We start from the raw sequence: 21,590 nt of genomic DNA on the forward strand, positions 1-21,590 counted from the left end.
GTTACTGCTCTCACTGACCACAGAGTGCCCGCCATATTGCCACACCCAGAGGCACCCCTGGGTGCACGGTACCGAGCCGCAGTAATAATAAGAGTTGTAAGACAGGACTAGTTCTAGGTGTATGAAGGGGTATCGTGTGATGCATCCGTTATACATCTGATATAACGCCGCCGTTTATTTGCCTGTAGTGTGTCTCTTAATAATTGGGCTGCATCTGTAACATTGAATTGGCTCTGGCGGTGACAGGGTTAAGGATGCTGGCGCATGCAAAATGGAGGATGCGAGTTGGCTGGTCCATTGCCATGGCAACCGGAGGGCGCTAGGGGTGAAATCACGTGATAGCCAAGGGAGGGCTGGATGCTGTCTCCATGGCAATGATGACAGGGGGTGCTGGTGTCTGTCAACGAGCGCGGCCGCTGATTGGAGGGAAGGACTCGTGGTCGGCAGGATGTAGTAGCTGTCGGTAGGCGGGGCTTTCTGCCCATCTTCCGGTTCCGTAGATGAGGTCAAAGGCAGGCCGGAGAGAGAAAACCGGAATGGAGTGAAAGGTGCGGAGAGTCCGGTGAACCGACACGGAGACAGGGGCCGGGAGATCAGCGGAGGCTGAGCTCAGACACTGCGCGGGAAGCGAAAGAGACAGGTGAGAGCCGCGGCCATGGCACCGAGCAGCCGGGTTACATCATGTTACACACAGACACCTCCATGTTCTCCCCGGAGGCCCGCAGTGACATCACTGGGTAACATGTGAAGCACCCCGGTGACATCACTGGGTAACATGTAGAGCACCCCAGTGACATCACTGGGTAACATGTAGAGCACCCCAGTGACATCACTGGGTAACATGTAGAGCACCCCGGTGACATCGTTGGGTAACATGTAGAGCACCCTGGTGACATCGTTGGGTAACATGTAGAGCACCCCTGGTGACATCACTGGGTAACATGTAGAGCACCCCTGGTGACATCACTGGGTAACGTGTAGAGCACCCCTGGTGACATCACTGGGTAACGTGTAGAGCACCCCGGTGACATCACTGGGTAACGTGTAGAGCACCCCGGTGACATCACTGGGTAACGTGTAGAGCACCCCGGTGACATCACTGGGTAACGTGTAGAGCACCCCGGTGACATCACTGGGTAACGTGTGGAGCACCCCTGGTGACATCACTGGGTAACGTGTAGAGCACCCCTGGTGACATCACTGGGTAACGTGTAGAGCACTCCTGGTGACATCACTGGGTAACGTGTAGAGCACCCCTGGTGACATTACTGGGTAACGTGTAGAGCACCCCGGTGACATCACTGGGTAACGTGTAGAGCACCTTGGTGACCTGACAGGGTAACTATGAGGAGCACCCCGGTGACATCACTGGGTAACTATGCGGAGCATCACTTCGTAACATGTTGTCACTGTGGAACATGTGGAGCACGCCGGTGACGCCGCCGGCGTCATGACATCACAGCCTAATCGCCCGCAGCAGGCATAGCTGACATTACACGGATACCAACTGCATCTGGTAAAAACGCCGGGCATTCCACCCCCTGCATAACAACGTAAAATGCATCGCTGGCAGCCAATCGGGAACAGGGCGTCAGCTGCATGCTGGGAGCTGTTTAATTGTAGGAGGGGATGCCGAGAATGCGCATGTTCTTCAGGTAACGCGCTGCTGACCGCCGGCCGTGGCTCGTCGTGTAAACGGATACATTTGCGTTTTTGTAACGCGGGTCACGCCGTCCGCTTTGTGTCTCTTCTCTCCTTCCAAGATAAAGTAACCGCTCTCCCTGCTTGACCATCTCTGCCTCTTCTGCTTGTCCTCAGATCGATTGAGGGATGGGCCACAGGAAATTACTCCTCCTCTGGCGCTTTATGCTCCTCCTCACCCTGGCTCTGAAGATTTTGTCGGCCGCCGACTTTGACCCGTACCGGATCCTTGGCGTCAGCCGGACGGCGAGCCAAGCGGACATTAAGAAGGCGTACAAGAAGCTGGCCAGAGAATGGTACGAGTCCGGTCCTTTCCGCCATGTCTGTGTTTAACCCCGAGTCGCCCGGCCGTGTTTCAGCGGCAGCCATATTGTCTCACTTTTTTTTTTTTTTTTTTGTATCCATCCAGGCATCCTGACAAGAACAAAAACCCCGGTGCAGAGGACAAGTTCATCCAAGTCAGCAAAGCCTACGAGGTACGTTCTATTCATAGCGTAAGATCCGGGCTCAGAGGTCCCTTCTTCAGGTATCCATGGCAACTCCAAGGACCTTTCTAAGGTCTTCAGAGTTTGCTCGTCTCTCCATCTTATTCTGTTAAAAGGTATCGTAGAATTCCTTATGGTTCTTGTCGTTATCTTTCAGATTCTCTCCAGCGAAGAGAAAAGAACCAACTTTGACCGATACGGCGACGCGGGCGACAACCAGGGCTACGCTCACCAGCAGCAGCACCACCACTTCCGACACTTCCACGACAGCTTCTACTTCGACGAGTCCTTCTTCCACTTCCCCTTCAACTCTGAGCGCCGAGACTCCTCCGACGAAAAGTACCTCTTGCAGTTCTCGCACTACATCAATGAGGTGGTCCCTGACAGCTTCCGCAAGCCCTACCTCATCAAGATCACCTCGGACTGGTGCTTCAGCTGCATTCACATTGAGCCCGTGTGGAAGGAGGTGGTCCAGGAGCTGGAGGGGCTTGGTGAGTGCGCGGGCTTCGCGTTCCAAGAGCAGAGCTAGAACGAGGCAGGGAGGTTCATAACGGCTTCAGTGGTAAAATAGTCGAAACCGCAGATTTTTACTCAAATTATAAATATGTAACGCCGTCTGAAACGCAGCCCGCACATCTAAGGGAAAAGTCAATGTTAGAGAAGGTGATCGGAACGTGCGTTCTTCTTCCCAGGGGTTGGAATCGGGGTGGTTCACGCGGGATACGAGAGACGTCTCGCCCACCATCTCGGGGCGCACAGCACGCCGTCCATCCTAGGCGTCATTAACGGCAAGATCTCGTTTTTTCACAACGCCGTGCTTCGGGAGAACCTCCGGCACTTCGTGGAGAGTCTGCTTCCAGGAAACCTGGTGGACAAGGTAAGGCTGGCCGGCGGAGGACACGCTGATGCCGGGGAGTACGCCGTCCTCTCGTTCTCATTAAATTTCCTCATTTGTGTTTTCCTCGTTACAGATAACGGATAAAAATTATGTCAGATTCTTATCCAGCTGGCAACAAGAGAACAAGCCTCACGTCCTCCTGTTTGACCAGATGCCCCCTGTGCCGCTCATCTACAAGGTAAAGGAGCCCAAACCGTGTAATACCACGTGACGTCACGCTGCGTGTTACCGTGTGCCAGGAATGTGTTACTGTGTAATATCACCCAAGCTGTGAGCTTCCCCATCTGCCTGTTCCTTGTAACAATGTGTCTGCTTAAGACATGCTCATGACAGGGACTGAGGAGTCTTTCTTTTTGACAGTTAACTGCCTTCGCATACAAGGATTACTTGTCCTTCGGCTACGTGGACTTGGGCCAGAGAGAGACGGAGCAGATGAGCAGTCAGTACAATATAAACATGTATGCGCCGACCATGCTGGTCTTCAAAGAGCACATCCATAAACCGGCTGACGTAGTCCAGGTGCGTGCGGGGCGGACGCGGGGGGGGGGTTTATACATATATACGGGGTCGGGTAAATTCTTTTAATCATTTCATTCTTTTTAACACGCGTTTCAGGCTCGGGGGATGAAGAAACAAGTGATAGATGATTTCATTTCTACCAACAAATTCCTTTTGGCAGCCAGGCTGACCAATCAGAAGCTGTTTCAGGAGCTGTGCCCTGTGAGGAAGTCCCACCGCCAGCGCAAGTGAGTGCACGGCGCTAGAGAAGTACCCCCTGATTGTCCGCGGCTCGGCCCCTGACACTCAAGGGGTTCCCCGAACGCACCTTAAATCCTATCCTTGTTGGTTTAAGAGACTTTCCCGTTTTAAGCAAAGCCAGCGTTTTTTTAAAATAAATTGTGATATAATTTGTCTTCTACGGAAAGAAAGCTGCGTTTCGCAGCTCTTTGGGTTATAATGGACGTACGGGGCATAAACCCGTAATTCCGCGTCTTCCTTGTTGTGATGAGCTGTCGGGTGTATTCGTAGGTACTGCGTGGCGCTGCTGACAGGCGAAGGAGAGAAGTTCCAGAAAACCTACGAATCTTTCCTGTCCTTCGCTTCGGCCAACACCAAGGACACGGTCAGATTTGTGCACGTCTTCAAGGAGCGTCAGAAAGAACTGACCAACGCCTTACTGGGAGGAGAGGACAAAAACCCCGACCAGTCCTCCGTATGTACCGGCGCGGCTAGGAGCGTTCACGCTGAGCTTACAGAAACGCAGCCAGAACAACAGAAGTCTTCGCTTATTTTATTAACACAATTAAAATGACTTGGGGGCTGCTGGCGTCAATTAAATGTTTTATTTTTACCGGGAAATAATATCCAAATAATTGATATCTCCTGCAGGTGGCAATATTGGAAAGGCGGAACTCGGCTGGTCGAATAGTGTACAAAACGCTGGCGCAGGTCTGGAGCAGCAGCGAAGAAAACAAGTTTACGCTTCTCGACTTCCTGGATCAGTTGCGAAGAGACCCGAGCCTCCTGTCTTCCGAAGCCACCCTGACGGATCTGAACGACGAGCTCGCGCCTGTGAGTGATTTCAGTGCGATGCGTCGATTGGCGTCCATGCTCGGTGAGAGGCTTGTCGGCGTGTCGTAAACGTACATTTCTGTATCGTAGGTGTTTTTCCTGCGCTGGTTTTATACCGCGGTGGATTATTGGTCGGACGTGTGGGAGAGCGTTCTCCACAATAACTGGTACGTTACCCCCCCACGCGTTACATGTACACCGGTGATAGGCGCTGGTTGCATCTTCTAAAGTCGTCCTTTTGTTGTACAGGAGAGAGATGATGCCGCTGCTTTCCTTGATATTTTCTGCTCTCTTCATCCTCTTTGGGACGGTAATAGTTCAGGCGTTCAGGTAAGGAGGCCGTGTGGCTCCTGCACGTCCGTTTCTCATACAGACGAATGTTCTTTGCTGAAGGTCTGTTATGTTTTTTAGCGACTCCAGTGATGAGAGAGATTCAGTTCCTTCCGAGAAAGAGGAGCCGACTGATAAGGAGAAGGCCACTGAAGCCAACTATACCAAGGAAAATACTAGGTAAGGCTGGACGTGCCCAGGAAGGGCGCCTTATCACTCCAGGCTGTCCCGGCCGCAGAGAAGGCAGAGGGCTGGGAGAAGTACCGGTAGGAGCGAATGAGGCGTTTAATGCGTGATGTCTTCTTCCAGGGTCCCCAAGAAAGGCTTTGTCGAGGTGACAGAATTAACAGACGTGAATTACATGAGTAACCTGGTCAGGCTGCGTCCCGGCCACATGAATGTGGTCCTCATACTGTCCAGCTCCACCAAGGCCAGTCTGCTGCAAAGGTTCGCCCAGGAGGTTTACACGTTCACTGGGTGAGTGTCCGCCATGTTTCTTTTATCATTTTAGGGCAGGAGAAGCCGTATCTGCCCCGTGTGTAGCAGGTTTGGGGCAGAATGTTCCTTGTTTGTTTTGGTACTTGTTGGTTTATATCCCTAATGTTGCGTTGGGACTTTTCAGGAGCAGCTCCCTTCACTTCTCTTTCCTGAATCTGGACAAGCACCGAGAGTGGCTGGAGTACCTGCTGGAGTTTGCCCAGGACGCGGCGCCCATCGCCTACCAGTACGACGAGCACTTCCTAGAAAGGGACTACACCGGCTACGTTCTGGCTTTGAACGGCCACAAGAAATACTTCTGTCTGTTCAAAGCCCAGTCTACGTTGGAAGACGAGAAGCTTTCTGAAGAGTCTGAACTTTTATCCCCGCCTGGGGACGGCCTGAGGAAGATCTCCCTGGGCTCCGGCTCGGGCCACATTAAAAAGAAATTAAACAAGTTATCGCTATGGATGGAACGCTTGTTAGAAGGATCTTTGCAGAGGTTCTACATACCTTCCTGGCCTTCACTTGACTAAAATGATCAACGGGGGGGCTTTAGGTCCCTTTAAACTGTGAACGTGAAGACGTTTTCCTGACGGGGGAGTCGCACGCTTTAAACGGTTGTCCGGGAACTTTGCCCGGAGCAAAGACTGGGGGAACCTGCTCATTATGCAAAGAGAGCGCTCTGGAGTCCGCCATTACCTACGCCACATACTGCCTGCCTTGTTTCCCAGCTACTTCAATGACTTCTCAGCTGGCTCACTTCCTACATGAGACTGTCCGTGTCCCCCCTCTCATGCGCAGTCCGGTAACACCTTATTCTCTCTGTTTCTTGCGTCCAGAGGTGAGATAAAGAAAACGGTCTAGAGCGCTCTTAATTCTAACTTATTGGAGGGTTCTTGACTACGGTAGAATTTAGAGCACCAAATGATAACACTGCAAAAGTAGTTTTATTCTCATAATATCCCTTTCTAGATCTATAAGAACATATTTGCTGCTATGAGCCACGGTTCCATATTTGTCCATTTCTACCAAGCGATCGGGTCGCGCATGGACCTCTAGCTGCTCATTCATTCACCGTGAATTCCTTCGCTCTGGAATGTAACAGTCCAGGCGTCTCATTCGCAATCATTAAACAACAGCAGGAGAAATTACTGCCGGCTTTGTATCTGTCGTAGAAATTCTGTAGATACTTTGCAGATCCCAAAATAAATCCCACGAGCGGCGCCTCCTCGCCGCAACTCCCTTACATCAAGAAACGTGAAATACCCAATCTCGTGGTTTTTTGGGGGGTTTTCTTTTGTATTCTTGTCCTCGTCCGGCTATGTTTCGAACCGCGAGAAATCAAGAACTTGAAAAAGTTAATATCGTAGCATTTTAAGAAATTTTTTTGTTTTGTTCTGCCGTGGAATGTGAAATATTGAAACGACCTTAAATTCTACCAACTGCAAATCTGATGCCGACAAAAACTTTAGAATTTAGTTTTTTTTCCTTCACATTTTCTGCTACCGCAATTGTCCAGAAATAGATCTATACGTTAAATGCCAAAGTTTTTATAACAATCATATGTCAGGAGGGGTCCACAGTAGCGAGGGGGGGGGGGCATGATACTTTGGGGGATTTAGAATGCTTTTTTTGTTTCAATCTCCAGGCAACATATTAAAAATCTACAAATTGATGTAAAATTGTTCAATATTTTGGAATGTAATCATGATTTATAGGGGTTACCGTGCTTTTTAAGTATCACTGACTGGTCCAATTTATTATTCCTTTAGCTAATTATAAATAATCAGAGGCTTGAGGGTCTTTTACTCATGTTTTCTACCCGCTCCAAGGTTAATTGGCATAAGCGTATGATGTCACGTGTTCCGAAACACGTGAATTTACAACCGCAGGAGGAATAAGCTACTCCGGTCGTTTCAAGCGACCCGTCTCGCTCCTTTTATGGCGACCGCTAGGGTACGTGATCTTAAAGCGTTATCATTCTGGCGTTTTAAGGGTTAAGAAGAAGAAAAAAATACTTGATTTATTCTTGCATTAAATATGGCAGCATGGCAGAAGCGTTTGCACTTTTTTTTGTAGGAAATAATTTATTTTATCTAGTGTTTTTTTTAATTATTTAACTTAACTAAGGAACTTTGTCATTTGTATATTTTTGTTTTAAAAACGACGACTGCATTGGAAACTTAAATAAACTATTTTACCGTGTCAGATGTGGACTGTTTTATTGGGGAGGGGAGGGGGGCCAAGGGGAAAATTCATATTTTATTATATATAATATATATGTTTTTTTATTATTATTTATTAATTGATTCAGAACTAAGATAATTAAATTTCAGAACTATATATGCCTTGTTACGCAGTCTTTGTTAAAGGTGGGCATGGGACCTGCGTGGGAAGGATCAGTGTTGTAGGTACTTAAATGCAGAGGCCGGCCCGCTACGGACAACAACACTGATTCGCACGGCTAAATATATGCATGCATGGTCTTTTTTATTTTGTTACTTAATGGCTCTGCTGGCCAATTTTCTGTAAACCCCATATATCAGGTTTTTGTCGACCGTAAATAAAGTAAAAAAATAGGTTTTATGCATCTTTTTAACGAGTTTGTGAAGTTACATGAAATTTTCTGCTTGTAAAAAAAAAGTAAGTTTAAGGAGCACATATTCTACATTCCATCTTTTATTCTGTAAAAGGGTGACCTTGGGGTTGTTATCGTTAATCCGGAGAAGCTCTCGTCTTGTTTCTTGGACGGAGTCGATTCGGTGACCTTGTATCTTAGCTTCTGGATGAGCCGGCGAGTGCAGCTGCATTCAGCGAAATGCGTTGGAGTCGCGGCCCAGCACGGAAGATGAAATATATACATATTTTTTGTTGTTTTTATTGAAGCGGCTGGTTACGTGGATCTCAGTAAGTATTCACGCCTGGCAGAGCGCAGAGCATCTCAAACAGAAGGTTGGCTGCTGTCAGCGCTGTGTTACCTGAGACACGGAAGAGAAATGTTTGTTGGCATAAAAAATTCACTTTCCCGGTCACGGACTTCCGCCTTGTGCAGCCGTGCCTTTAAATGACGTGAGAGCCGACTTTGCGATTATGATCGCGCCGAGCGGAATGGACGCCTCTCTTGTTCTAGTGCCAAAGACCGTTTCCTGCGCCCCGCGTACTCACCAGAGAGATCATACATAGGAGCCACTTCAACGAGGTCACAGCCAACGATGTTCAGTCCCATGCAACCCCGAATTATCTCCAAACCCTTAAAAAAAAAAATACAGAAATTCACATTCTGCCTGCCGCTGTGCCACCAGGCGTCGGATTGTTCTGGTACATTTTTTGGACTTTGCAATTATGGTAAATGTTTACATTTTTTGTTTTTTTACCTGGCTGGTGGTGAGACCGGCAATCTCTGGGGTTCCGGTTCCCGGAGCAAAAGATGGGTCGAGTCCATCAATATCAAAACTGATGTAAACGGGTTTATCCCCCATTTGGAGCCTGATCTCCGACATCAGAGGGACGAGGGACTTCATCCAGCAGTCCTCGGCGTAGACCAAGCGAAAACCCTGCGCCATAAAGCAACGGTTACTGGACATGTCTGAACTTTTCCCCTGGGCCCTTTCCCCTTCAAAGGAATTAAATTATTTAAATATAATACGCAAATCTATGAATTCTGTAGACTTCACCCCAGAGCTCCTTCCCATTAGAAGCTCCAGGACTACATTAATGACGCCTAGAAGCCAACAAAATGGTGAATTTTGGTTTCCGGTTACTGGCCAGGGTGATAACCGTATTATATTACCTTGTCTTGGCAGAATTTCAGTGAGTCCACACTGTAGGAGGAACCTCGAATCCCAATTTGAACGACTCGTTTACAGTCCAGTAGACCCTCATCCACGCACCGTCTGAATGGTGTTCCGTGGTAGATCTTCTCCCCCAGGGCCTGGTCTCCTGTGTCAGAGTGAGCGTCCACATGTACCAAACCTACGGGACCATGTCTAGCAACCAAAAGATGGCAGAGCTCAGAGTGCACAGTCCCTCCAACAACACGCGTGAATATATAATCACATACAACAGATATTACAAATCTGTAAGAGGGTAATCATGAAGAAATATTTCTCACCATCAATGCCACAGGTTAATGGAGTTAGAGTGTGTGTTCCTGTATGGTGTTAGTGTGTTTGTATGTGCATGGTGTAAGCGTGAGTGTCTGTGGGTGCGTGTTATCATGACTGTGTGGGTGTTCGTGTGAGTTTTAGGATATGGTGTTAGAGCGTGTGCATAGTGTTAGTGTGTGTATGATGTTAGAACGTGTTAGTGTTAGGGTGAGTTTGTGTGTTGGTATGTATGTATATGTTAGTCTATGATGGGCCGCAGAACTATTGCACCCGCTAGCCCTAGGCTCACCCCTGCAGTCGCTGCCTCTCATGTGTCTCTTGAAACCACTTGGTTTCTGTGCCCTTCACTGGGCTCGGCTGCCTCTGTGAGACTGATGGATGGGTGGGAGTGGAATATGAATGAATATGAATGAAGACATGAAGACCACTTACTTCTCGGCGACAGCTTGAAGGATGGGATACGTGATTGTATGGTCTCCACCTGGACAAGTCAAGAGCATGGGAATTACTTACATAAGAAACTACTTTGCTTTCATTGGCCCCAAAGGGTTGAGAGGACTCAGTATCACCCAAGAAGGGGCAATAAGATGGTAACTTGGTATTGCTTGGCGTTCCCTCTATAACAAATAAATTGGGGGTTCCTCACCTAGCGTTAGGGGTATACACCGCGCGGCCATTATCTTCTGATAGGCCTCTTTGATTATTCGGCAGCTGTCCTTCAGATTATACAGGTTGACCTTCACGTCTCCAATATCTGCCACCATGAGGGAGTTGAACGGCGCGGCCCTGGTGTTGACGTTGTACCTGCGGACCATGGACGACTCTGCCCGGATGTGGCGAGGCCCGAACCTAACGTACCGTCAAGAAAAAGAGGGGGACCGAAGAAGTCACCAGGGGGTTTATTCATTAAAAAAAATCCCTCCCTTTTATTAAGGGGCAGCAAAGTGAACCAGTATTAAAGAGGTTAAAGATCTTTCCTTGCCTTGCTCCGGGGCGGTTGGAGGTGCCCGTATCGAGGGGAACCCCAATAAACGCAGCATCAAGTCCCTCTGCAGCTTCCTGATAGGGCAGCTTCAACATGGTGCAGATCCCGGCGGGCCGGGCGACGTGTTCCGCGCTGGGGGGTACGTTAAACGTTTTCCCCGAGGCATTGCGCTGTTGGGGCGTATGAGCTTTCATCATGCTGCACCCCAAGACTGGCGGAGATCGCTTTATAGAGGTGTGCAAGGCTCTGACCATTGCCCCTCTGATACGCTGTCCGCCAGCTAAATACCCCGAAGACATAGCTTTGGGGGCAAACAGTTGGGTGTAGATGTGAGCTCCGGTCCTGCGCAGGTTTCTTGCAGCGGCCATGCCGAGCACCCAGTTTCACAGACAGATCAAAGTGCAGCTGTCTCTGTCATGTTCCTGGCACCCATTCCCTCCCCAGGGTTTGCCAAATCCCTCCCACCCGTCCTCCTCTTGTATTCCTGCCAAAACACTCCTCTCCCCGACCCTTAAACTGGAGTCACGGGATCGGGTTCCCAGAGTACCTGAATGGTCGGTGGGATGACATGTGATATCCCTTCCCATCAACCTTCAACTCTTACTTCATGCTGGAAAGTTAGGGTCACTCGGCTTAAAGCGTTAGGGACAATTTTTTCGGTTCTGACTCCGGAATCCAAATAAAAAACAGTGCTGTCCTGCATGACATCCCCAACCTATAGCTCTACATCCCACCACCCTGTCACCACCCTGTCACCACCCTGCCGCCAACCTGTCAACACCCTGCCACCACCCTGCCGCCAACCAGCCACCACCCTGCCGCCAACCTGCCGCCAACCTGCCACCACCCTGCCAACACCCTGCCACCACCCTGCCTCCAACCTGCCAACAGCCTCCCATCAACCTGCCAACACTCTGCCACCACCCTCCTACCAGCCCACCATCACAGCAGCATGATTTAAGAGATCTCTTTTCACTTTATCTCTGCCCCGCGTATCCGTTGAGATATCTGCCTTTATTTCGTTGGCATGTTATTCCAGTCCTTGTGTCGTCAAACCTTCTGATTGTGAATCAGCCGCAATTTCCTTCTTCTGGCAGCCAAATCCCCAGCGCGGCGTCCGCTTCCTTATTTCTCCATTTTAATAAAACCCCAAAAAATGTTTCAGCGTCCCCAGCCCTGCCGCGTGTTTACCCGATCCTGGGTATAGATCTTTATTTATACATACTGCAGGGCGCGATGAACTTGGTAGTGTGTTCTGCCCCAGCTCAGGGCAACAGACGGGGCAACAAGTAACCGGCTGTAACATTTTAACAAGCAGCGATTTCCCGGCTCGGGTTAAACTGTTGACCTTTGTGTAATGTTTAAGGCCAGACATCGATGTTACGAAACCTGTTGGTTAAACATCTGCCAAAGACGTTTGAAGGGGAAGCGCAGCAGTTAATGTGTTAAATGACCTATAATTTGTGTGTTTTTTAGCAATAAATGTACTTTTCCTGAGATATTTCATGTAAAAGTAAAATATACGTAATATTCGTGTCTCGATATGATGAAGCCAGAATTACCTCGTTATTTTACCTAGCGAGATAATCTCGTGTTGGTTACATGGCCTGTCTGGGTTAACCATTGATTGAATTGAGTGAGTTCTGCCCAAAATAAATGTGGATGCGATGGAAGGATCGGATAAAACGAGACAAAGTGTATTCATTGGAAAATACATTTGGTAAAATCAGATTCTACTTAATAAATATTAAAATAATCCCGGAGGCTTCCATGTCGTCTCAGTCATTTGGTGGTTAAATTCTCCGGTCCGAATGACATCGGCAGCAGCTGGTGGAGGGTTTTCAGAACGTACGTCCCGTCTGGCTTGGTCAGGAAAATTTCCCAGTCCGACCCGAACTACGAGAGTCAAAAAAATACAAAAAAATACAAAAAAATACATTATAAACATTTTTCCATGGTCATGACGCGCTAATAAGGTGGGTTCCTAATACAACTATATAGCCAGGGGTGGGTCTAAGAGTCTTCACCAGTGGTATTTGTGTTAGCGTGAGTGTGTGTTGGCATGAGTGTGTATGTGTGAGTGTGTATGTATGGTAGTGTGAGTGTGTATGTGTGATCGTGTAGGTGTGTTAGTATGAGTGTGTGTGTTAGCATGAGTGGGGGTAAAAGTGTATGTGTGGTAGTGTGAGTGTGTATGTGTGAGAGCGTGTGTTGGAGTAGGTGTGTATGTGTGAGTGTGTATGTATGGTAGTGTGCGTGTTAGCATGAGTGTGTATGTGTGATTTTGCATGTGTGTTAGCATGAGTGTGTATGAGTGTGTTAGTGTGTGTAACTCTGTATGTGTGAGTGTGTGTTGGCGTGGGTGTATATGTGTGAGTGTGTATGTGTGATTGTGTATGTGTGTTAGCATGATTGTGTATGAGTGTGTGTGTTAGCGTGAGTGTGTGTAAGTCTGTATGTGTGTATGTGTGAGTGTGTATGTGTGAGTGTGTTAGCATGAGTGTATATGTGTGTGTAAATATGTGTTCCAGTACATATGTGAGTTACTGGGGCCACTTGGCTTTACCTGCCCCCTGGGCCAGAAGGTGCCGCCCATCTCCCTCCTAATTGTGAATCCATAAACACCAAAATATAATCTAATTTAATGTGGAGAACTTGGTAGGTCATTAAAAAAAAATCCTACATCTTGTGCTACAGATGGGGCACATGAGTCTTTTTCAACTTAAGAATCGAGCAGACGTACCTCCCTCATCACCTGCCGGCAGGCTCCGCATGGAGTAATAAATTCATCGTCTACGTCACTGCAAACAGAAGCGGCACAAAGGGTTAATACGATGGGGAACGTCTCCAGAAGAACGGGGAGACAATGTAAAGGAGTCCCATCACCTAATATCAATATTCCATTCATCTCCGCCTCACTTTTCCAATGAACCATCCAATCAGCATTCACCGAGAAGGAGGAGCAACATAACAGGGAGGAGTTATCATTCAAATCATATGCAAATCCCTGTACATTGTATTAATGCTTTTTTTTGGATAACCAATCACCTTCTTGTCTAGAACGCAAAGCCTCCTCTTCACTTTTTTTCAACAAGCCAACCAATCAGCATCCACCAAATGGGAGGAGCAGCAGCTGAACTTTTTGAATGTTCTGAATGAATTAGTTCCATTAGAATAGAAATATACAGTGCCGAGTATCCAAAAGGAACATTTTTATTTAATATTTAGTTCTTTTGATAACAAATCACGGAATTCTCTTGAAAAAATGCTAAAAAAATACAAACCACCCAAAAACAGTAACGCCTGATCGAGAGTTAATAAGTAACACCCATAGAGCGGCTCTTTCGGGTCATATTATTTTTGCAGACACTGGATGTGGGTTTTAAACGTTAATAATTGACAGAAATAACTCGTTTTTGGGGTTATTTTCATGGAGAGAGTTTAGCGAGGGCGGCTGTCCCGGGCGTGAGCGAGGGGCCCCTCGGGGCGAGTTTGTTTCTAAATTCCTGGCTGAATTCTTTTAAACGTGAACTTCCACCAAGAATGCGCAGCGAAGCCTCGTGACGGTTATTGTTGTGATTAACCTTTGGGTCCAATAAACAGAACCGACGGCCTTTAACCCAAAACGCACCGAGATGCCATAGTTTTGTTGCATTGATTTAGGTTTTTGGAGTGTGTATGTGTGTTAGCATGAGTGTGTATGTGTGTTAGCATGAGTGTCTATGTGTGTGTGTTGGCGTGGGTGTGGTACTGTAAGTGTGTATGTGTGTGTGTTGGCGTGGTAGTGTTAGTGTGTATGTGTGTGTTGGCGTGGTAGTGTTAGTGTGTATGTGTGTGTGTTGGTGTGGTACTGTTAGTGTGTATGTGTGTGTGTTGGCGTGGTAGTGTTAGTGTGTATGTGTGTTTGTGTATGTGTGCGGGGGTAGCACATCGTACTTGGTTTTTGCACCCTGCAAGCCCACCAGGGCTGTAGTGGTTCTTTGCGCCAGCATATTCCGCAGCGCTGTACAGGGGGGGGCACCTAATTAACAAAACTTCTTTGTGCGATGTAAACTGTAACATTCTGACAATCAGGGATTATATAACGGATACAAAGTTCCCACCTTGCGATGGCGATGGCTTTGAACTCCTTGCACCCCTCGGACACAGCGTTCTGGATGGCGGCGCGTTCCGCACAGTTCCCCAACGTGTAGCACGCGTTTTCTATATTACAGCCTGTGGGCGAAACGAGGCGGGGATCCGTTATTATTTATCTACTAGGGACATCTTTAGAAAATCAGAGAAATTGTTTAAATATTACTTTTAAACAAAAAAACAACAACTTGCCAATCATTTCTATCCAACTCTCGGAGGACTGTCACCCAGAGAGCAAACAGAAGGTTATAAAATTATGAAGAGTAAACTTGCCGCGATGAAAGGCAAATATGTGGCTTTTCTGGAACGGTGAAAGTACATTTTTCTGATTTCACATTAAAAGTTCTGAATGTGAATTGAATGCGACGTGAGTCAGAATGCGGTCGAATTGAGCAGATGATTTGTGTAGGAAGTGGTTGATCAGCTGGGTGTCAGAGCCCGGAAGAAAAGCAATAAGGAACTTGGAAAACTAGCCAAAAATTCAGAGAATAAGATCTTTTTTTTATCCAGAAGAGGGAAGGCTGCTCGACCTTCAGAAACACGATGGGAGAAGAAGACAAGAAGCAGAAGGTAAGGTTGGTGGAAACGTTACCCAGGTAGATCTTCCCGTTGCGTGCCAGCAGCGCGGCTCCGACCCGGAATTTGCTGTACGGACAGTGGGCAAACACCTTGGCTTCGTGACTCGCGGAGAGCAGCTTCTGGATAAGTTGAGGATCCAGAGATGAGACCCCGTCGGATCGCGGGGCCACCTCATCCTCCAAGCAAGTGCCGTTCTTGTCCATCTTCCGGAGGACCCCCGACGGCAGCCGAGAGCGACGAATCCTGCCCTGGACTACGGCTCGATCCTTCCCGAGGAACTTGGTCGGACCTGGACAGAATCCAACGAACCTGGAGACCCCGCCGTCGTTTACGCGTTTGCTCAGTAGTCTCGTTAATGTGATTCTGTGTTATGAGCTCAGCGTTAATTATTATTTTCCACCGCGAGCGTCAGAGTTTGCAGCCTCTCTCTTTGGGACGATGTGTAGAGAGATACGCGCGTCCTGTAGAGCTGGGTTTAAAGCTGTGTATGACGGTATGCTCCTCCGCGTCCTGCGTGTGTGGCCTGGGGGAAGGGGAGGGCACGGCGTAAAGGTGGAAGAGAGATTTCCTGGGCTGCAATGCGTCTTCCTTCTGTATCTTCCCTCTCTAGAGTTTATTGACCGGCTGAAATGCCACAAGTCATGGTTTAAAAAAAAAATTAAAAAAATGGGAATGACCCCGACCCCACCGGTGGATTTGTGACAAGCAGCTGACCTGCGCTGACTTCTGAAATCCTTCTGCATTTTATTTGGCAAATGCAGGAAAAAAATTATAATTATTAATCCGTCGTACCTTTTACTCATCATCAGCTATTTTCATTTAAATTATAATTTAGAATTTGAAATTCAATTAAAGTTCTAATTTAAAATCCTAAATTCAATTAAAGTTCTAATTTAAAATCCTAAATTCAATTAAAATTCAATTTAAATTCTAAATTCGTTACAATTCTAAATCTAATTATCACCTGAAATGATTTTGTCACTTCATTAGGCAAAGACAATTTTAGGGCTCTTTTCCAATAAAATATTTAATTTTATTTGCCCCAGGGGATTTTAGATTTCAACACCCCTGTGCTAAACGTCACCTCTTCCATACTGAGTTTTATTCTGGTGAATTTTTCCACACACATTTTGTGTTTGTATCAGTTTTAATCAGAAAGGTGAGAATTTACGTTTTGGTGAATTTCAATTTTCAATCTAAAAATAAAAAGCTATTTGTGTGCGTCGTTTTTGTGTCGACAAATTGCAGCTGAACCAACAACGTAAGTAATTATAACGTGAGCAGCAGTGATGGTACCAACAGGAAGTTGTGTTATGGGTCGCACATAATTACGTTGCGAGGGGCAGGAAGTTGTATTGGGAATAAAAAAATTATTATTTTGGGGGGTGTTTTTATTTCTCATTTAAATATCTAATTATATTTTTAATTGGAAAACAGTCCTACTTTTTAACCCAACGTCTGAGGCATAAATGGGTTAGTGGGGATTTAACCCTTTGAAGGGAGGACCATGCATCGGCCCTTGCTTTAGCCCTCAGAGGGTCAGTTAGAAGAGGACACTGGAGACGCGGAAACACAATCCGTGACGCCGTCGGGGCGCTGACCCCGTGCGGGCAGGGTGCGCGCTGCGCTGTCTCAGGTTTGCCCGGCAGATGCCAAGTAAGCGGGAGATGCGGCCGTCTCATGGCATCGGATCCTGCAGGAAAGCTGAGACGGGCTTGGTGACCGAATCAGAGCAGCCACCGGTGTCCTCAGGTACCTTCTCCGAATAAATAGCCTATTCTAGCGTCGCCATGGTAACGGGAAAACTAAGTGGGTTGACGGGGCGGGAGCCCCGCGGGTCTCACATCTGAGTTTTGCTCCCCTGCCAGGGGATCCGATTCAAACTTGAAGATGAATTGTCCGAAACTGCGGCTCCTGCTGATTCTGCATTTTACTGCCTCGGTCGGTGAGTTTTATTCCATGGGGGGTTTAGTTTTTTTTTTATTAAAGAATCCTCAATATACAGAAGCTGCGCCCCCCGGGGATCCGCGCATGGACCGAGCAGAGAGCGCGCCTGTCGCACGCGGGGTCCTTTCCACAACCAACTCTCCTCAAAGAACCCCAGTCTGTCCGGCTGCTGCGGACTACAATTCCCACTATATTCATCCAACAATCCAGCTGCTTCCTGTTTCCATGGAGACTGCAGCAGGCATTATGGGGATTTAATGAAACCTAGTCTTATAAAGATATCATTAACCAAATTGTCTTAACAAAGTACAAGCGAGAAGATTATTCCGAAGGAGGAGAACAAGAGACCGGAATCTAACCCTAGAGGGTCAGAGGAACGGAACAAAGTTTAACTTTATAGAGAGAGTGGTAGATGCGTGGAACAGCCTCCCAGCAGAGGTGGTAGAGGGTAATACAGTGAGGGGATTAAACATGCATGGGATAGACATACGGCTCCTGAATCTAAGACGAGACCAACGACTGATTAACGTTTGAGTCTTTACAGCAGGAGAAACGGGCGAGTAGACGGGGGCCGGATGGGGGCCGCTCTGCCGGCTGGGTCTGGGATTTTGCTTGTGGTGCAGCGAGATAAAGCCACCGAGGGACCATGGTGCCTTTTGCTGCCTCTTGGGTTTCATTAATGAGACAATGTTTCAAGGAGACATCGCCCATCATCTCCGCTCCCACCACTCCACGCTCCTCGCTCCGGAGACGTTTTATATGAAACGAGGAGACCTCAATCACAGCCAATTCCAGGAATTCTGGAGCTTCCTTTATTAGCATTTTTTTTTTATTCGCTGTCTGAGTTTCCAGGAATCGGCGTCACTTTTATTGTAAAAAGCCAATTAATTGGTTCAAAAAATGTTCTCTCCGCGCAGAGCTAGAAATTCCCGCAGGGCGTTCGCGGCCCCCGACAAACCGCGGCGCATCTCAATACGATGTCACCGGGACAACGAGCGGGAGAAGCCGCTACATCGTTACAATCGTTACATCGTTACATCGTTACAATCGTTACATCGTTACAAAGAATTCTATAACGGGTGTAGAATGTAGGCAGTCAGAGCAGGTTATATAACTGGGGGGGGGGGGTAAATGTGCTGCGTTGAAGCCCCTGGCAGATGTCCACAGGTCGCTGGGGCAACTTCTACTGCTGGAGGTATTAAGGATGACAATTAATGGATTGATTATTTGTTACCCCATCATGGGGTATAACTACAAAATTCAATTAACTGGTTAATACGATGATGCAAAATAGTTTATTACGCATACATGTTACTTCATTTCAGGGCTGGGGTATCAAACCAGTAAATAGGGCCTACGGGGGGGCAATAAATCCTGGAGCCGGCCCTGACACTCCATGGATGTGAATGCTTCTAACACGGTTGTGATTGTTTGAGTTTCAGGCGAGGGTCTGCGGAGCATGCAGCGTATAATAGGAGGACACGTCGTTTCGCCGTACTCCACCCGCTATCTCGTTTCCTTGAAGAGAAGCACAGGACTCCATTTCTGCGGGGGGTCCCTGGTCAGCAGGTTCTGGGTCCTCACAGCCGCCCACTGCAAAATCCAGTAAGGAATCGAGTTCTTCTAGTACTTAAAAGTGTTTATTTCAGCTTAAAACTCTGTATTTTTGGAAAGGCCTCTTTAATGTTCCCACCTAGAAGCCAAGCTCTCCGCCATCTTGTTTTTGACCTCTTAAGGGGCTGTAACAAGATGACTTACGTTGGGGGGTTTCCTGGGATCCTGACTATTCCAGCTCAGTATATTGAATTTGTTTTGTGATCTCAGCTCCTTTATCCAAAGGTACATTCTGACGTCACCCCCTTCATCAGGCTTGTGATGTCATCGCAGGAGATGATGTTACCGAATAGGAAGGTGTAATTTCCAGCTTGTTTTTTTACCTCTTTTGCCACCAGGAAGAAGCAGATGCTAATAGTGGCCGGAGAGTACACTCTCTCTGTGTTCGAGGGCACAGAACAGGTCTTCCGCCCGGTGAGGCTGGTAGCCCATCCCGATTACAGCCCATCCTCGAAGAACGCGGATATTATGCTAATCAAGGTGAGGAGCCTGCAGTTTCACCCCTGAGTGGGGTCGATCGGGCGGAAGAGCCCACTACAAAGACCAATAATAAAAACGATCAAAACTGTCCCTTTTTTCCTAAAATGCCTAATTTTCTTCTGTGTGACTCTTCCCTCGCCCTCCGCTGCCCCGGCGTGGAGCAGGCTGCCCTCTAGTGGCCGGCCGGTGAATCACGACCTTTCGCTCTTCTGTGGAAATGTTTGGGTTATTATGTATCAGATTATTGGTAACGATGTCTCTGCCCCGCAGCTAAACCGCCCGGCCCTGTATAATTCCTTTGTCTCGATTGTACCCCTGCCAGCTCAGGGGTTGGCACCAAGTGAGGGCCGCTTGTGCCAGGTGTCTGGTTGGGGATACACCAGCGTGACCGGGGGGAAGGCGTCCGATACCCTGAGGAGCGTCAAGCTGCCCATTGTCCCGGTCCGGAGGTGCAATGCTTCTGCTTCGTACGCCGGACACATCACGAGTAATATGATCTGTGCGGGATTCAGTACCGGGGGAAAGGACGCCTGTCAGGTGAGTGTCTTACCACCAGGGGGCAGAATCAATACAGAACCCAGGAGAGGGGGGTTGTTGGGGGATTTAAAGGGACAGAGCTTCGATTTTAGATTTTGGAACAGGATGCATGTAAAGAGGGGCAGCCATGCGCGGTATCAGACGGCTTCACGGAGAAGACATGTTGGTATGCAGTATGTCTATCACATGCATGTTTAATCCCCTCACTGTATTACCATCTACCACCTCTGCTGGGAGGCTGTTCCATTATCTACCACCCTTTCAGTAAAGTAAAACTTCCTTCCATCCCATCTAAGATTAGAATAAGCGATTTTATTACAAACAAAAACTCACAAATTCAGACAACCTGACCAAAAAAGTGCGACTTTTAACATTTTAACATTTTATAATTAATCCCAACCCAAAAACGTGATTTCCAAACCGCGGCGACCACTTACGATGCGCGATCCCGCGAAACGCGTTTCTAAGCCGCCGCATTTTGCGATGTTTTCGCGGAGCTGGAATTTTCGGAGAAGGATTGGTATCCTAGTAACGCGGCGCCCCTGATGTCATTAATCATAGTTTTATCTCGTGTTTCTCCGCGTGGCGCGGCCTTCGGTTTACGGGAAGCCGGGAGCCCCATCTGTTACCCGTTTGTCGCGCTGAGGTTTGTTTTCAGATAAGGAGAAGCGAAGCTGTTCTGCACACGATGTTGGGTTTTGGACGCTGGCCGGAGGGTCCCGTAGGGATGAAATGCATTTAATGTATGTTTTCCTCTCTTATTTCTCAGGGGGACTCCGGGGGGCCGCTCGTATGTGACGGAAGGGTATTTGGGATTGTTTCGTGGGGTCACAGCTGTGCAAACCCCAGATACCCGGGCGTATACACGGCCGTGGCCAGTTTCCAGAAGTGGATTTATAGAACTATATTTTAAGAAGATCGTTCGGCTGTTTGAGATTTTCATCCGGCTCTGCTGGCCGAAGACGTCAACAAAACGTCCCACGCCCCAGCCGGCAACAGTCAACCTAAATGAGCAAGGACCCCCTAAAATAGCCCCGTTAAATGACTGTCTCCAAGGAGACGTTGTAGAAGGTTCTAAGATAGACCTTGCCAAGGATCCAGCCGATGGTACCTCGTTACTCGGCTGCTTCCGTAACCAGATGCCCCCGGTGGTCGTGTGATGAATTACATGCAATACACACAGCTGCCAGATTACAGCAGGGGGCAGGGGTAACTAGAAGGCAATAAGGAACCCCCCAAACGTCTGTTCCCTCCCTGGCCAACGCTGTCCTTAAACGCTCACTATATCCATATCCATTGTGACTAATTATACCACACTGCAGAGAAATGGGTGGAATTCAGATGATTTAAGCCCAGTGACGGGGTGTTTTTATCCGATTTAAAGAAGATTTCCAGGTGAACCCCTAAATGTTCCAAAATTTGAATTTTCAATAAAAAAGAAAGACTTCTTCTGTGTACTGAAGGGTGAATGGGATGGATGGGGGGTTAAAAACAAGTGGGGTTAATAGAGTAAAAAGAACAGGCAGGTGGAGGAGAGGGACTGCACCCTGAATTACCCCCAAAATGTCTGACGGCTGACGTGCGTAAAACAGCTTACAGTGCAGGAGGAGCGAGCGTTTCTCTGTTACGTGATAATGACGGCGATGATGATGACGACACAAGAATGTTCTGTGGATCTTCAGCAGAAGAACGAGGCTCTTCTTCAGGGCTTTCTCAGTAAATATCCCGAGCCGGGGCTAAGG

The 21,590-nt window shown here is 47.9% G+C and overlaps 4 protein-coding genes across 4 annotated transcripts; 2 read left to right on the forward strand and 2 right to left on the reverse strand.

Moving 5' to 3' along the window:
• The first annotated feature begins 459 nt into the window (after positions 1 to 459).
• DNAJC16 (DnaJ heat shock protein family (Hsp40) member C16) lies at positions 460 to 6,292 on the forward strand. Its single transcript, XM_053451636.1, has 15 exons — positions 460 to 640; positions 1,819 to 1,997; positions 2,111 to 2,177; positions 2,344 to 2,677; positions 2,879 to 3,063; positions 3,158 to 3,262; positions 3,445 to 3,603; positions 3,700 to 3,830; positions 4,114 to 4,297; positions 4,474 to 4,656; positions 4,747 to 4,823; positions 4,906 to 4,986; positions 5,068 to 5,166; positions 5,296 to 5,463; positions 5,609 to 6,292. Exons 2-15 carry the CDS (start codon positions 1,831 to 1,833, stop codon positions 5,997 to 5,999), a joined length of 2,331 nt encoding a protein of 776 aa, XP_053307611.1. The 5' UTR covers positions 460 to 640; positions 1,819 to 1,830; the 3' UTR covers positions 6,000 to 6,292.
• A 2,062-nt stretch (positions 6,293 to 8,354) lies between these two features.
• AGMAT (agmatinase) lies at positions 8,355 to 10,950 on the reverse strand. Its single transcript, XM_053451664.1, has 7 exons — positions 10,555 to 10,950; positions 10,219 to 10,421; positions 10,005 to 10,053; positions 9,257 to 9,452; positions 8,841 to 9,020; positions 8,632 to 8,716; positions 8,355 to 8,444 (listed from the first exon to the last, which is right to left on the reverse strand). Exons 1-7 carry the CDS (start codon positions 10,923 to 10,925, stop codon positions 8,371 to 8,373), a joined length of 1,158 nt encoding a protein of 385 aa, XP_053307639.1. The 5' UTR covers positions 10,926 to 10,950; the 3' UTR covers positions 8,355 to 8,370.
• A 1,283-nt stretch (positions 10,951 to 12,233) lies between these two features.
• On the reverse strand, positions 12,234 to 15,590 carry CDA (cytidine deaminase). Its single transcript, XM_053451659.1, has 4 exons — positions 15,284 to 15,590; positions 14,661 to 14,772; positions 13,301 to 13,358; positions 12,234 to 12,453 (listed from the first exon to the last, which is right to left on the reverse strand). Exons 1-4 carry the CDS (start codon positions 15,471 to 15,473, stop codon positions 12,340 to 12,342), a joined length of 474 nt encoding a protein of 157 aa, XP_053307634.1. The 5' UTR covers positions 15,474 to 15,590; the 3' UTR covers positions 12,234 to 12,339.
• A 3,057-nt stretch (positions 15,591 to 18,647) lies between these two features.
• LOC128469859 (trypsin-3-like) lies at positions 18,648 to 20,846 on the forward strand. The gene is made up of 4 exons (XM_053451655.1): positions 18,648 to 18,822; positions 19,170 to 19,311; positions 19,582 to 19,848; positions 20,618 to 20,846. Exons 1-4 carry the CDS (start codon positions 18,677 to 18,679, stop codon positions 20,759 to 20,761), a joined length of 699 nt encoding a protein of 232 aa, XP_053307630.1. The 5' UTR covers positions 18,648 to 18,676; the 3' UTR covers positions 20,762 to 20,846.
• Positions 20,847 to 21,590: the final 744 nt, after the last annotated feature.

This window comes from Spea bombifrons, chromosome 12, assembly GCF_027358695.1.
Source record: "Spea bombifrons isolate aSpeBom1 chromosome 12, aSpeBom1.2.pri, whole genome shotgun sequence".
NCBI classification, from domain to species: Eukaryota; Metazoa; Chordata; class Amphibia; order Anura; family Pelobatidae; genus Spea; species Spea bombifrons.